This window comes from Manduca sexta, chromosome 11 (genome assembly GCF_014839805.1).
Source record: "Manduca sexta isolate Smith_Timp_Sample1 chromosome 11, JHU_Msex_v1.0, whole genome shotgun sequence".
Taxonomy (NCBI): Eukaryota; Metazoa; Arthropoda; class Insecta; order Lepidoptera; family Sphingidae; genus Manduca; species Manduca sexta.
The window spans coordinates 8033482-8049751 of NC_051125.1; the positions used below are offsets into that span (position 1 = coordinate 8033482).

The 16270-nt window shown below is 33.8% G+C and overlaps 1 protein-coding gene across 1 annotated transcript in view; it reads right to left on the minus strand.

Moving 5' to 3' along the window:
* LOC115452816 (fasciclin-2) overlaps window positions 1–14830 on the minus strand; it is a 28698-nt gene extending 13868 nt beyond the window's left edge. The window contains exon 1 of the mRNA XM_030181430.2: window positions 14724–14830. Coding sequence (XP_030037290.2) covers window positions 14724–14769 — 46 coding nt within the window. The 5' untranslated portion in view covers window positions 14770–14830. The remainder of the gene's footprint in view (window positions 1–14723) is intronic.
* Between the last annotated feature and the right edge of the window lie 1440 nt (window positions 14831–16270).

Consider the following 16270-nt stretch of genomic DNA (forward strand, 5'->3'; position numbering starts at 1 on the left):
AGCTTGTATCATACAATAGTCCTATATTAATAGAGCATTTTCAGCGAGTTTTTTTATAATTCTCGTATTAGCAATAAAATCTAGAATCTCGCTGCTCATAACCAAATAACACTTGCACAAAATCAATGAGGCGACATAAAGAGGAAACTTTGGATAACACTGATAATAAATACGTCAAAACCATATAACCCTCTCTTATTTCAAAGCACAGAAACCCAGTTACGCTGATCCGCTATATGAAATAGGCAAGAGAACTAACAAAATGCGGATTGCTATTAAAGGAGGTTTAATATAAAATTTCACTGTGTCAGCTCGTAATAACCAGACTAGCACCACATGCAAAGTAAAAATCTCGTCACAACTCGATTTTAGCATTCTGTTTTGGATATTTTTCGAATTTGTAAAGCGACGGGAAATGTTTGGCATAGACTCTTTAATAATTACTACACATGCAAAACACAAAATTCTGGTTCCACAGTACTTTCTGTTTTGTGATAATGTAAATCTAAGAGATATTTTTTGGATCATTTAATTTTTTACCCATAGATAGTATTGAATGTTTTTTCACTAATGGATTGATTTTCCAGAGGGAAGACTGTCGAATGGTGTCTCTTCCAGTAAAATATTATGCTGTATTAACAACTTACGTTAAAACAATCTCTAAAAACATAAACTTAACCATCTCATAAAATGTTACTTCCTTAACAAAAGGAAATTATCTTAAAAACGCAGTAAATCTTGAATTCTCCCCTAGCTTATCGGTTCGTTAGTTGAAAAGCATCGGAATTGGTGCTAACCTACACGATTTAATGTTATTTTTCCCAAGTGTTAGAATTAGCACATGGAAAACATCAAGAGGGTGATGCTCTTTTGAATTCGTTTTTTATTTGTGTATTGCATGGGGAATATGTACTTAACTAACTCGCAAGATTTTGTGTAAATTCTAAAAACAGGCAATTATTTAAATTCGTAGATAAACCTTTATCAGTACGACTCGTTTTGAGTAGACCTATGTATCCAAATTTCTTCCCGTAAAGCTCGATAATGCACTCATAACACCTGACATTTTGGGTATTCAAAGAAAGTTGTAAGTCAATTTGTCGATCTCATAGACAATAAAGTATACAACAGTAATGCATTTCAGTAAATGGTATTCATCATTAGTCACGATCCAATTCATACCGTTCCTGTTCCACTCATAAATAACGCATAATTACCTTCCACTTTCTTTGTTCGTCGTTTCTTTCAACGCTTATTAATTCCCTGTCGCCTGTACATCTATAATTCCTTAGTTCTAGGCGGTTATTAAAGAGGCTATAAACAGTTATGTCGGTATGTGGCGCAATACACTCGACCAATTAAACTCCATTAGTGGTATTAGCTAGTATTACACTTGTTAGTATAACGCATTATATAATTTGTCATCTATGGGAATGTTTGTCATTTTTCATTTTGTCGAGTCAATTCATTGACGGTTTCATTGATTAAGTCGTAACGGTAAGCGTAAGGGTTTGGTTTCATTGTTGTTATAAATGATAAATAACATCAGCCCTGTATTATAAACTGTCCCCCTGCTGGGCATGGGCCTCCTCTACTACTAAGAAGGATTAACTTTAGTCCACCACGCTGGCCTAGTGCGAATTAGTAGACTTCAGACACGCTCAAAATTCTTATAGAGAATTTCTCAGGTATGCAGGTCTCCTTCCGATGTTTTCTTTTGCCGTTAAAGCAAACAATAATGTACAAAGAATACACACAAAATTTTAGTAAAGTTAGAGGTGTATGCCCTTGGGATTCGAATCCGCGGATATTCGTCTCGGCAGTCCGTTCCACATCCAACTAGACTATCGCCGCTGTTTTTGTTATATAACAATCGAAATATTTCGGATTTCATTCATGTATGTATATAAGCTTCAGATTTTTGGAACAATGTTATAGTTCTGGAATGCGTATTATAAGTGTATAATGTTTAATGAGCTGATCGACATAGACAAACGCAAATTGTATAACACGGCGAGAAAGAAGTTCTATTAATGACCCATAAATGGAATTCGCATTAGAAACACCATGTACCTGTGGATATTATATAATATCCACAGTATATTATTATTATTTAACTGAAATTTCTACGCAAGAATATTGAAAGTACGTATTGATTGATAATTATTTGGATTCATCCAGTACTAATATAAAATAACTCCTTGATAGGGGAGGTCTGTGTACATTAATAGGATAGTAAAAATTATACAGGGCTGATTTTAAGCATGGAACTAAAATTAGTCACTGTTGGATACACTTCAATTACCAACGTCAGCATATTTTAAATATGAATGCCGTAATATCTGACATTGGCTGATCTGTGGTAATCGGTGTCAATCTAAATAAAACAAAAATAGCAGCGCGTCATGGTTAACTCAAAGTAGCGTTTATAAAACGTACTGATAAATTAATTTGTGTCAACTGCTCTATACTGGGATAGCGAAGGCAAAGTTGTAGTACCTTTAAATCCCCAAAGAGTCTCTGTACATTTTGTTTTCTTGTTAATTATGAAGACTAATTTGGCTTCCAAACCAGATCCAATTATTTCGTTTACGACGATGTTCGTCGGTAAAATTTCTTATTCCTTGAATATTTATGGGTATTATATTCAAACTTTATGATTATTTATATTGTATTTGTGATTCAAATCAGTTTTTTTACAAATAAACGTTGAAACGAGAAGGCCAAATAATAAGGATAAGAGACATAGCCATCGTGGAATTATTTTGGTGGAATGCGTGTCTGTATACACTAGCAAAAACCTGAACTACTTACACACACACTAACACTACGTGACACCGCATTGCAATCATTGTTTTATAGAATTTGTTACCAATACACGAATCAACAAAAAATACCAGCCATAGATACCTAGAATAGCTTCAAATATTTCCCAATTCCAAGTTTAAATTTTGAGATTCAGAGCTAGATGCAGGTGTCGAAGCTATTTCGCAAATTCCTGTCGAAACCAGCTGCAACCCAGTATTACACCATTACATTATTTTGGCCGTGAACTCCGCACCACATTGTTAAGGCTTGTAAATATTTATTAAACTATTTGAATATCATGTATCAAGAGTCTTTGAGGTAACATGTTAGTTTGACGTCAATCACAAATCTAGAGAGTAAGTTTTGCTTACATTTTGAGAGTTCCTAGAAGACGAAGGATACTTTACAATATAAAACTGAATTTTGATTATGAATATAAATATTTACAAAATAACATGACCCCTATTTAGTTGCTAAGAGTAAATAGAGGTCTTAATTTGATGAAAATAGTATATTGCATTGTTTTTAAAGTTCCCGAAGTATGATTGATGGTTTTCTTCAATCCTAACTAGAATTTATTGCTTTCTTCTAAGCTTACTTTAGCAAACATTTTTTTCAGTACATTCTTGTATAAAAGCATCAACTCGAAATAGCGATGACGATCATCAATATCTATAAATATTATCAAACCTCATTTGCTACTAATTGAAGCAGCTCCCAGGGATTTTCCATTATAATAAACTTATTAATTGGCTTTAACACTATAAATATCTTGAAGGCCTCTTAACCCTGTGAACTTTAAACGTCGAATAGCTCTTATATCGAACAATTTAATTAATTGGAGTTAAAGTGTTTTCAAGTGTAAGGATAACTCTCAATTAGAGTGTTTTACCATTTAGCGCAAGATTTTTTGCCTGATTTTCTTGTTTGATTTTTTAATAATGATATTGAATCGATGTTTATTGGAACATATCCGGCGATGGAGACTCATATGAATTCTTTTATTTTAACTTATCATGAGAATTATGGCATTTATTAGCAATAAGATTTTGTTAATTTGATTTTTATACATCATAGTGAGATATATTAGACCGCAGTATTTCAAAATACAGTTGTCCCCTGGCTACAAAGTCCTTAAAAAAAATAGAACTACTAGCACCGAAAATATACCAAACAAACTCTTACCTCTCGGACGTTTCTGAATGTTTTAAGATATCTACAAACTAACTCTAGTATTTGCAGTACTATCTAATGTAGAATACAATGTACTGAGCATACCTGTTTAGGAAATCCGGTGACTAATCTACGGGTCCAAGCGACTGGCGTTTCGGAATGAGCTGGCGAGTAATCCAGTTATTTTGTACACTGGGATAGTGATTCTGTCTGATGAGAGTATCTACACCAATAATCCTTGTTTCGACTGTAGATTTAACGTTTGCTTTAGTATTCATGTAAGCTTGTAAATGTATTTCATGATTTGAGTCTACGTTAATGGGTACAAATAAAATAGAGGATGATGTGGGAAGCATAAGATATTTTGATTTGTAATGTACTGACTATAGAATGAATATACGGCAAAGGGAAAACGTTAGTTGGAAACGTTAGCTACAATTATTAAAGTAGCCTTACTGCTCCATTTCAAAAATTATCTTTGTATTATCTAATTCCGTTGGTACCTTTTTATCGGACTTCTGCAGGTGGAAGGTAATATTTTTTCTACATCTATCGCACATTGATTATATTTACCCGACTTCAACAAAAAAGGTTACCCAATTCGTAGTTAATTTTTTTATCGATGTCAAGTATTTTAATGTGTTAATGCACTTCCTGTCTTATCTGTTTGACATCGTTACTACGTATTTCCAAGACAGACCTTAACTGTTACGTCTTATTATCCAATTGAATAAATTTAGTAAACGTTGAATCTCAAGTTTAATAAAGGTAAATCAGTATTTGACTTTTGGACTTAGGCGGCTGTCTGGGTTATGCTCACTCAACAGCTCAAGAAATCAATAGTTGTATTCTATAGCGATTTACTCAGCGTTAGGTAACAAATTTGAACCGGCTTTGAATGGTTTGAAATCCCTATAACTCATCTCACGATTATTCGGACGATTGAAAGTTTTCTAGAAGAAAACGCAGAAACTGCTCAACGGATTTCGATATAAATTGGCTCTCGTATAGACCATGTCCTTGATCGACTTATATATTTAGTCTCGGAATATATATAGTGGGTCTTATTTGGGATATCTTAGGGATTCCGAATCTTATAATAATACATTCTGGTTGACTCAGAAAAGCGACTCATAACGAACCTCGGTCGGTTTTTGATCATGTTTTATATCATATACACTTTGATCATGTCAATCCAAAGACTTTTTGGGAGCTATTCACGGTAGGCAACGACTTAGCTGTGTGTCTGGCATTGCAATATACATAGGCGGCGGATGCTGTTTACCATCAGACAGACCGCTTGCTCATTTCCCGACATCGCAATAAAAAAAGCTACTTAATAAACTTTATAAAAACAACTGAATAACAAGACAAACAAATGTACCTATAAAGAGTAGCAATATTTCAATTGGTTAAAAATATTTTTTAAGTCACTTCAAGTACAGCACGGCGTGAAAAATAAAACATTTTAGCTGGTTACGTCATTCATTCTGACACTTGACTTTACGACTCCCGACATTTGGAATAAGCTGGCAGTTAGGTCTTAAAGTCTACGAACAGTTAGTGTGAGCGACCCAACGATTTTAGTTACTAAACTTAGTCGGATTTTCCTGAACGCTTTGGTAACTTAAGATTTAAAATAGGTCACAAGGTTTTAAATAATTATTGCAAGGGTTTTCGGTATTACTATGGTCACACGTATTGCAGTTAATAATTAATAAACTATTAAAACTTTATAAGGGAATCGACCATAGTATAATTCCCTTATAAAGTTTTAAAAGGGGTACTTATTTAAAGCAACAAATTTCTATTTTATTAATTTGAATGAGCTTAGATTGCTAGCAGGCAAACTATATATGTTGTGAGTATGATAAATACCTGGGCTATTAGCCAATGTCTCTATTTAAAAACTTCACTTATAATTTAGTAATATTATATTTCATACTCGATAAATTATAGTTCTACCAACATCGTTCATGATTCAACATTTAACTAACCTCGACATTTAAGCGTATTTCAAGTTAGAATATTACGCCCACATCAAAACAATTTGTTTAATCACCTGACAATGTGTTAGACACCTCCGCAGAACTCGTGCTTTAGAGGTTTATAGTTTAATGGATAGGTGAGCAAGACGCTGAGGAAAGTGGAATGGTTCTTGGAATTTTAGCTCTTTCAATAATCCAATACTGGGATTTTACAATACCGTAAATTGCGGGCATGGGATTTATAATTCAAGGTTTTAAATGGTGTTAATGGTTGTTATTGCACTAGCAATCTGGCGAGTGACTACCTCGTCTCGTATGAAAGAGGCATGCAATATACAATACCTACTTATATACCACATGATATTTACTTGATTTATTTGAACAGGAATAGTAAATTAAGGTTTTGTTACAAACATTTAATAAACAAATTCAAATGCAGTAGTGAAGTACCTACACTATACGTATTAATAAAAACGCTGTAGGATGAACAAGCATTTTAATTATCATTCAATATCTGTTTCCAAAATCTAAAATAATCCAACATACAAACATTAATATAGGATACAAGCGTGACAACACTCTCGGGACGCGTGCATCGAAACGACAATTTGATGCGTTCGGTCAGCGACTAGTTGAGCTTGTTAACCGACGTCACGCTACCAATTCCTAAAATTATGTGCCACCATTATTGGTGTCATGGTGGTTGTAAATAGGACGTAAAACAGCGAAAAATTAATTGTGCACAGCGGCACAATTAATATTTCGGCATTAAGGACTCCGCACCGCGCGAAATTTCATTTGTTAGTGTATGCTATTGTTGGATAAGCCCCAGTTTTAACGGAATCTAAATGTATTTATAGTTTGAAATATGAGCGGAAATGTAAAAGGATATTACAAAGGACAATGCCCAAAACCAGGCTATCTTTGCGTCAGTCATGCGTCTTAACCAAATAACCATGTAAAATCGTAATTTTAATTATTACTTCATTTGTATTTATTTCAGTCATGAGCAAATAGGGGTTTTAAAGATATGAAAAAAAAAGTTGTTTAATTGTTGCAAATCAAACACCGGATAATTTACTGCCAATATGGCGAATTGATACCAATTTATAACTAATTCCCCTTTTAAATGGAATAAAAAAGTTAATATGCACAATTAATGTACAATTAATGTATTATGTACTTGAATCTATAATATATGGATTAAATATATTATTCATTAAACAAAAATATTGTTATAAAAAATATATTTTACTTCATAATTATGACCAAACTCCAAATAGCTGGTAAAAAAAATAAAATATTAATCCTTCTAAAAACAAACAAATGGCGACTTGTACTTGCATTGACAGAAATACTAAAGTCAGCTAAAACATGTCTGGACTTTATTTTTAATTAAATGAATATATGGGTACTGATTTTTATTACACTGGCAACTGAAATTAATGACATTTTGACACTTTAGATTTGTCAGAATGAAAATATTTCATTATTAAAATATTTTACTCAAGATCGGAGTATTATTCTTATGTATTTTAATGTTGGGTCAAGAAATCCACCGTTAAGAAACAAGGTGTATAGTGTCTGTTCCGAACTTTGAGACGGAAGGCTTTTAGTTAGCAACACAATATCGTCTAGAGCCTAGACCCAGGACAGTTAATCGAGACGACATATCCCGACGGTGTATTAACTGCACCATTGCGGTGCCACAGCAACGATAAGTATATTTCTTAGACAAGCTATCCAGTTTGTAAGTTATGTAGATTGTTATTAACCTACCCACAATGTGGGAAAAATCTTGCAAAAACTAAAGAAAACAGTTTAACAATAATAATAATCTGAACATGTTTACTCAACTTTTACATTATATTTTAGGTTTCAAGGCTGGAATGAATTTGTGCTGCCTGCTGGAGATCAGTTAATAGAGAGGTTCACAGACAACAACGACATGACATGACCCGACCAGCACTGCAAGAAGTCATTCACTCACTTCAGCAGTATTATAAGCGTGTTGCGGCCACATTAAGTTCTTGTCTGTTTTCTGGGAAGCCATATCTATCAAAAATACACATCTATATAAAAATATACATCGGATTTCGTATTTCTTGTTCTATTTTTCTTTTCCTACGATAAGTAACTATTAGCCTAATCAGGCTGTGAAGTTAGTTCCTGGGTTCCTGTTCGATTTCCTGGCCAAGCAACATTTTATCACGGTGTTTCTGACATGACTTGCCTGGGATCGGAATCCTCCAAAGAGGGTTGGCGTCTGACATGCGGCCGGTCATAAAAACTAAGCTGAATCTATTCCACAATATGTGTTGACGCCATATTGAAATGAGATAATGGTAGGTGAAAATAAAGATTAAGTTAATCCACGTAATAGAATAAGTCATAAGTCAGAAAAATATGTACTTACACAAAGGGTCGGGTAGTATATGCTCAGTGCAAAAACTAATATTCCGCCATACTACCTTGGAAGTCTTATTGGAGCTTCGTCTCGTCAGATATGTTAATACCTATTAGTTTCTTATAAGGGCGATTAAAGCTAAGTGAAAAAAATGTCAAATAATTGTTTATAGCCATATTAACTAGGTACTGCAATACGGAACTTAATCAGGCACGTAGTTACTTTCTACCGTACATTATTGCAGTCCATACTTAACCTCAAAATAACCGAGTTATAAAAATTCTAATTACTCCGAACTCCCATCGAATATCCAATTGTTTTCAATTTGTATAAGACTTAGGATATATTCCCTATAGTTTAGTGAAGGTTTTGTACAGACGCAAGCGTAGCCCAACTTTCATACAAAAATGGGCATTCTCCTTTGCAAAGGAAATGATAATAATGTTTAATTCCGATCTTGACGATTGAAAAACGTAAAAAAATCGATCCTGTTGCATCGGTTTGTCCACATTCTTAATATCATAAACATTTAAAAGATAATCGTTTGATCTTGTCTGACCTTCACAGAATGGTCATTTTTTATTAGCTAATAGCGCTTCCTGTGTTTAATGTGCAACATAATTTGCTATATTTGTAAATATTAAACATCCTTCAAGTGTTTAAATATATGGCAGTCAACTTATAAGCAAAGAATGCGAGGTCTAAGGAAACCTCAAGACATTTATGTCGATACATATGATCGATGTAATCCGTTGTTGGGAGTCTAAATGCATTAGACATACATTTTGAAATTAGACTACGCTAGGCAAAGGAAAGCAATAAAATAATGAATATACTAACGGATCGATGCCTAAGGCACTCTACTTCTTAATTTAATTTCTTATATGTTGGTCGACAGAAATTATCTGTAATAAATCAACACAGCATTCGGAAGGCTACATTTTAAATCGAAAAAGATTTATCCGCTACGGCCGCGAGCAATAGTATAAACTAACTTTCCACCTATATTTTTAGTGTACCTACAAAAGTGCGCTACGTGTTTTTAACCAAACAGTTGACATTTGACACATGGTTATTTCATGTGGTTACGTTGTCAGACATGAACGCTTCAAATGGTTTTTAGTTTGATCGACACTATGAAAATTGAGCTGAATAAAGTTTACTGTGTAGAGCTTGTACAATTTGACAGTTCCATTTTCGAGGTTCACTTCTCATTTACCGGCCACAATAAAATGCGCACGAAAGTGTATTTCGCGGAAATACGGTTTAGAATTGTAACGTATTATGCGGTGGTTTGTGTAAAAAATATAAAATAGAAATGCCAAAATGTGGACGTTGATAAAGATTGGATTTTCAATATCTGTTTTAGAAACAACATTTTACACTTTATGTTTAGTTTTTGGGAGGCTTATAATATATTCCCTATATATTAGTGATTTATTGAGACTAATAAAAACTCTCGTATTCGGCAATTGACTGAAACAGCCCAACTTGAATTTCCTTTTTCATCAATAATAACTACCATCAACTGTGTTTTAGCAGTTAAAATAGTAATCTACCAAGATTAAAATGGATTATAGATATTATTGCCTACATACCGGCGCTACGCGGCATGACATAGACCTTAATTATAACGACAACTCTGTATTATACATAGTCATTTTGAATTTGTGTTAAATGAAACCACATATGCGTCTCTATCTCTGCTATTACTGTGTCAAAAATTATCCATGAATAACGAATATTTTAACCAACAAATCCTGGATTTATATTAGTTTTTTTTTATTATTATTTGTAGTTTAGTGAGAATATGGTGTATGCATAAGCGTATATCTCACTGGAAGTGTGACGTCTCCCCAGCGATGAAATCTCTTAGAGTAATAGTAGTGGCATAAAACGTTTAGAATTAAAATTACTTTTTATTGATATTTATCTTGTTCGACACTTACATTTTGTTATGTTACATTTACGGTTCGAGTAACTTATTGTAATGTTATTTTAAAGAAATAAGTATGTGGTTTCATTTAATAACGCAATGTCAAAATGACCCACTTCTGTGTACGGGCCTCCTCTAATACTACTGAAATGGTTTAAGAATTAGTTTACCAAGCTGGCCTAGTGCAGAGAGTCTACTTCGAAAAACGAACATCGAAACGTTGGTCCGAAACGAACAAACATCGAACTTCGGATTTATTTATTTATTTATACATATATTATAACACCATAACAGTTGAAACTAATGCGATGATGATGATTTGACTCTACTGGTAGGATCAATTCCCCGTATTTTATTTTATTTTTTGAGAAAGACAGTGGAAGTTATTCCTCGCAGATGGCTTTAAAAAGGAATGGTGAAACCCTATAAATTCCTACAAATTCCATGTTTGAAATATTGCGATGAACGGATCGGATCCGTCAACGAATCCGTCATCGGATCCGTCAACAAATCCGTCATCGTATCCGTAACACTTTGTAGTAACAAAACGTGCGATCCGTCGTTTCTGATTTCGTTTTTCGAAGTAGACTCTCTGGTGTGCTATAAAACGTACAACCTAGAGTTTAATCTTTGGCTAATCAGTTTAGTGAACAAAAATATCAAATATTATGTTTAATGTTACATCAAAGTTTCACGTACAATTTATTATGCGACGTTCATATAAAATATCAGAAAATTTTAGTCTGACAGTGATAAGGGTTATTGCTAGAAACATTTTAACTTTTAGAAATAATTAAAACAATATGATTCTAAGTTTAATAATTAAGACTGACTCGTTTAATATCAATCATTTGTTTTTGTTTTCTATGTCTTAAAATGTCTGCTATAGCATGAATAGGGCAATAAAAACTCACTTTACGGGGGTCAGTTTTGCGTTTAAATTAACGTTGTCAGTAAAATATTTTACCACAACATGGCGAGGTTTTTTAATTTCCTGGTTAGGGTATGCATTGCTCTTTGTTTAGAAGCTCCCTGTAGGGCTGTGAATAGTAGGATGAGTTTGATTCCTCGATGATTCTGTGTTATTATGAGAGATAGGAAACATGTTTTGCCTAGGATTTGAATCCTAAAAGGGCTTAAAAATATATACACGTCAAATCTTTTAAATCTCGTTAAAAGGGAAATAATAGTTTATATTTTTTACTTTAGCTAATTAATTTTGCCACTATATAGGTACTACATTAGCGTGTAATTAACTTCGACAAAGTTCTACAAAAACTTGGCCTCGTCTTAATGGTGCCGTAGTACGTACAAGAGGGTCTACTCCGAAAAACGAACGTCGAAACGTCAGTCCGAAACGAAGAAACGACGAACTTCGGATTTAATTCTACTATCAAATTACTTCGGATCCGTCACAGTTCTGTAGCTTACCTTAGTGGTAGGATCAATATTCCGTATATTTTTTTTGGAGAAAGCAGTGAAACTTCATTCTCGCAGATGGTTTTAAAAAGGGATGGTATAAGTTTTTACAAATTCCATGTCTTAAATATTGCGATGAACCGATCGGATCCGTCGTCAAATCCGTCATCGGATCCGTAACACTTCGTAGTACCAAAATGTGCGATCCGTCATCCGAAACTACGGATTTCGTTTTTCGAAGTAAACCCTAAGAGCCGAGTAACGATCGATGAATTTACAATTATTTCGTCATCGGTCAAAAAAACGTCGTCGGCATTGTAAGTTAATTAATTTGATATAACTGTGTACAGTATTTATACAAGAAAAAGGTCCAGAAACATTTGCGAAACCAGACCAATTGCCGAAGCTTGAGCAACTACTGAACATAATATGACTTAACATCTCATGTCTCGGAATAGCAAGCGCAGTGGAATACCAGACAATACTTTGTAATTCAAGGTGTTAGATTGTGTTTCTACTGTATACAAGCTACTTTGTAATTCAAGGTGTTAGATGGTGTTTCTACTGTATATGAGCGATCGTATCGCTTACTATCAGGCGAACAAGACCAGCTCTTCTCGTCATTCAAAGCAAAAATAAATTAAGATGCCTTTCTACTATCTTTATCGTTAACCTCATGTATGGGAATGGCATTCTAGCGATAGACTTAATAGGATATGACGTCATTACTAAACATATTTATGTTTTGTATTAGTTAATGATTGGAGGAAGGCGACTTAACTTTAAGTCCAATGTACTACCAAATATCAAGTTTGGTTATAGTTTTTTTTCTGTACTACACATAACGCGATGAACTCAATACAGTGTCATATATAACTTAATAGATATTAAAACTGCTTAAAAAAGAGCCGGAACTCGTCCATCACAGTCAGAGAAGCCATATCTCTGCGGTGGGGGATATCGGACGAAAAAAAAAGAAGAACGTAAGCCATATATGTGTAAACATCGTGTGTTTTTTTGTTTTGTTTTTCAATTGATTCGACTTGGTTTGTTTAATGATCAATATGGGTTACAGATAAGTGTCTCATATAGGGTGAGCGGGGGGAAGGTTCCGCTATTTGATACGTAATTCGTCACCCCCCCCCCCTCGTATAAAATAATAATAATAATAATATCAGCCCTGGATTATACTTGCCCACTGCTGAGCATGGGCCTCCTCTACTACTGAGAGGGATTAGGCCTTAGTCCACCACGCTGGCCTAGTGCGGATTGGTAGACTTCACACACCTTCGAAATTGCTATAGAGAACTTCTCAGATGTGCAGGTTTCCTCACGATGTTTTCTTTAAACGTTAAAGCGAACGATAAATTCACAAAGAATACACACATGATTTTTTAGAAAAGTCAGAGGTGTGTGCCCTTGGGATTTGAACCTGCGGACATTCGTCTCGGCAGTCCGTTCCACACCCAACTAGGCTATCGCCGCCCCCCCGTATATCGTGTGTTAATTATTTGTTAAATAACTTCAACCTTGACACAATGAGCTAAGTTTAAATTTGTGTAATTATATTTTTACCAACATAAGGGACAAATGATTGCGACTCGACGGAAAAGGTAGTTACGAATGCGTCATAATATCCTGCGTAGTAAGAAGAATATGTTTGTTTTGACTGCCTTGATGGCGTAGTTGTATAACGCGGTACATGTCTAAGATCCCGGGGTTGAATACCACATCGGTCAAAGTTGTTGAATAAAGATAAATTTAAAGGTTTGTATAATATATTTATAAACGTATTTAATATATATTGTGTATTTAAAGGTGTCTTTGTAAACGTTTTCTTTTCATATTCGCCGTGTGGCGTTGTCTTCCGTGTGTCAAAATATATTGTAGGTACCGTTTAGCGTACGAATTAATAAATGTAAATTCAAGAAATCTTACTCAATTTCATTTAAATATAGTCATAAGCCAACAAAAGTGATATTGGGTCTTTTGCTCAGTATTAGCTTGAAGTCAGTGTGAGCCTGATTTAGCGATAGGCTCGCCTCCTATCACATCATGTGGCGATATACTCAGGCAAAAGGTGCGTGTTCTGATTGCACCTCCTTACCCTTTCGGGGACAAAGGCGTGAAGTGTGTGCATATTGTTTCTTATAGTAAACAAAAATATATCATCACTACATTGTATAAAACAAAGTCGCTTTCTCTGTCCCTATTTATGTATGCTTAAATCTTTAAAACAACGCAACGGATTTTGATGCGGTTTTTTTTAATAAATAGAGTGAGTCAAGAGGAAGGTTTATATGTATAATAACATCCATTAAATAGTGGAGAAATATTGCACCTATTCGAAGCCGGGGCGGGTCGCTAGTTTATTTATATAAAAAGAATTAGTAATCATCACAGGCTGACTTAAGAATCAGCCGAAAACTTTAATTATCGAAAAGTAGTTACTAGAAAAATCATAAGTGCATAAGTTAAAGTCTGTAGAGGTCATATTTGTGACTTTGTAGGGCATGATCTACAAAACTTTTGGGCCCTTTCCAAAGAATTATTTTATTTCGATGCTACACTGTGTACGAGTGGTTAAATTGGGTATCGATTTTATTAACTTTATTATAGGAAATATGTATAAGTACCTATGGCTGAAGGCCTTATCACAATAGGTACTAGTAAAACTAAAATATTACTAAAACGAGCAATAGATTTGTAAGATCAGTATTATCCTTATTATGGTCAAAAAAAGAAATAATAATAAATAAAGTTTGTCTATGTTATTAAAGTACAAGTTTCCAGAAAATATATTTCAAATAAATTAAACAAAAAATACTAAGTGCCTAATTTATAATATATAAAATCCTTTTTTCTTATAAACAAATAACCAAAATGGATATCTTAATATCCGTAACTTAAAAAAACTACCATACATAATATAAACATCTATAAATTAAGCAAATTAACCGAACCAAAAACAATTAACGCATATAAAACTCACCTCTAATAAACAAAACGCAGACCACAGATAATATAAGCGTCGCCATTTTCAACACTATCACTTTCCCGCCTTTTTTACATCGAGACGCGTGCGCGGCGCTACACAGCCGGTCGATTTGTGCTGACACTGAGCTCGGAAACATTAACAGTCAACATCATGATTATTTTTAGAGGCATACGGTATTTGTCGTTGTTGCGTTTGTTTTGTGGTATTTACATTTTTTGTAAAGACGTAAGATTGGTAATAGTAAGTACCTGCGTGTCCTACGTCGCAAATACATCTTCGTAGACGTATGCAATTATAGAAGGTAAAATTGTGTACATTCGGTATTATAATTTAATTAAAAGGAATTAGCTAATTAAATGATTGAATGAAATTTAATGATAAATAGAAATATTTAAATGATTAATGACAAAGTACGCTGAGTTCATTGCGTCAAAAAATATATATGTTTTTTTATAATTAAAACAATTTTTAAAGTGGCCAAATCCTGATGGATCACTGCTCAGTTTTGCCATATTATTATGACTGTATAGTTATACACGGTTAAAAACTCGATGAAAAAAAATTATAGCCGTCGGTGTATGCATATCAAGTAAATTAGGCCGGCAAAATTCGAGCGATCATCAAGAGGCGCAACAAACTTTGTTGCAAATATAATTCTTAACCATATCAAGAAGTATGTGGGATCTTAGGTCACACAAACTCAAATTCAATCAAATTCTTGCGCACTTGTATTAATGCCTGGTTCAGGAATCGAACCCGTAACTACCCATTTCTCAGTCATACGAAGAATCAATCTCATTCGATAACTCGCCGAAGGCTTTAAATTCGTCACGTAAATATAAAAAAAAACATTCTGTGAACAATGCCGCAGTCGTTTAAAAATATTGGCACTATTGATCTTCAATTGAAATCGCTCGTATTTTTCCATTACGGCTTAAGTGGACTTAAGTTTATGGCTTTGGACACAGATCACAAATCACGAACTATTATTAATGAAATAAATGTTATTTTGTGTTAATAAAAGATGACATAAGGTCAATAACTGCATTACCTAATAATTATTGTGCTGTTACTTCGATAGGATCCTTTATTATAAATAATATTTCTACTATGGAAACTACGGGAAATGTACTCATTTTATGCAACAACATTAATATTCCCAATAAAAGGTCAATGCGAGAATCATCATGCTTACTTATCCAATCCACAATGCCAGTACAGATAAAATAATTTGTCTATAAGTTCATTGTAACATTCAACGCGATTTTGACTATCCCTAGTCCCATTCTAACTTTATTTACTCTAAAACTTATGTGAGAACAAAAGCAATAAAACAAACTTAAAGTTGCCAGACTGAGAAAAATGCCAGATTGTATTTACGCTTCGCTGAGATTTCGATCTTAAGTGGCCAATTAATTTCATTTTACAAGAAATATTTTTGCTCACCCTTATCTATTTAATCGTTATTTTTCGCCAGAGCGCACATTTTTTATATTTTTTGCATAATAACCCTCCCCTAGATTTAAGGGATGTTGTAATGG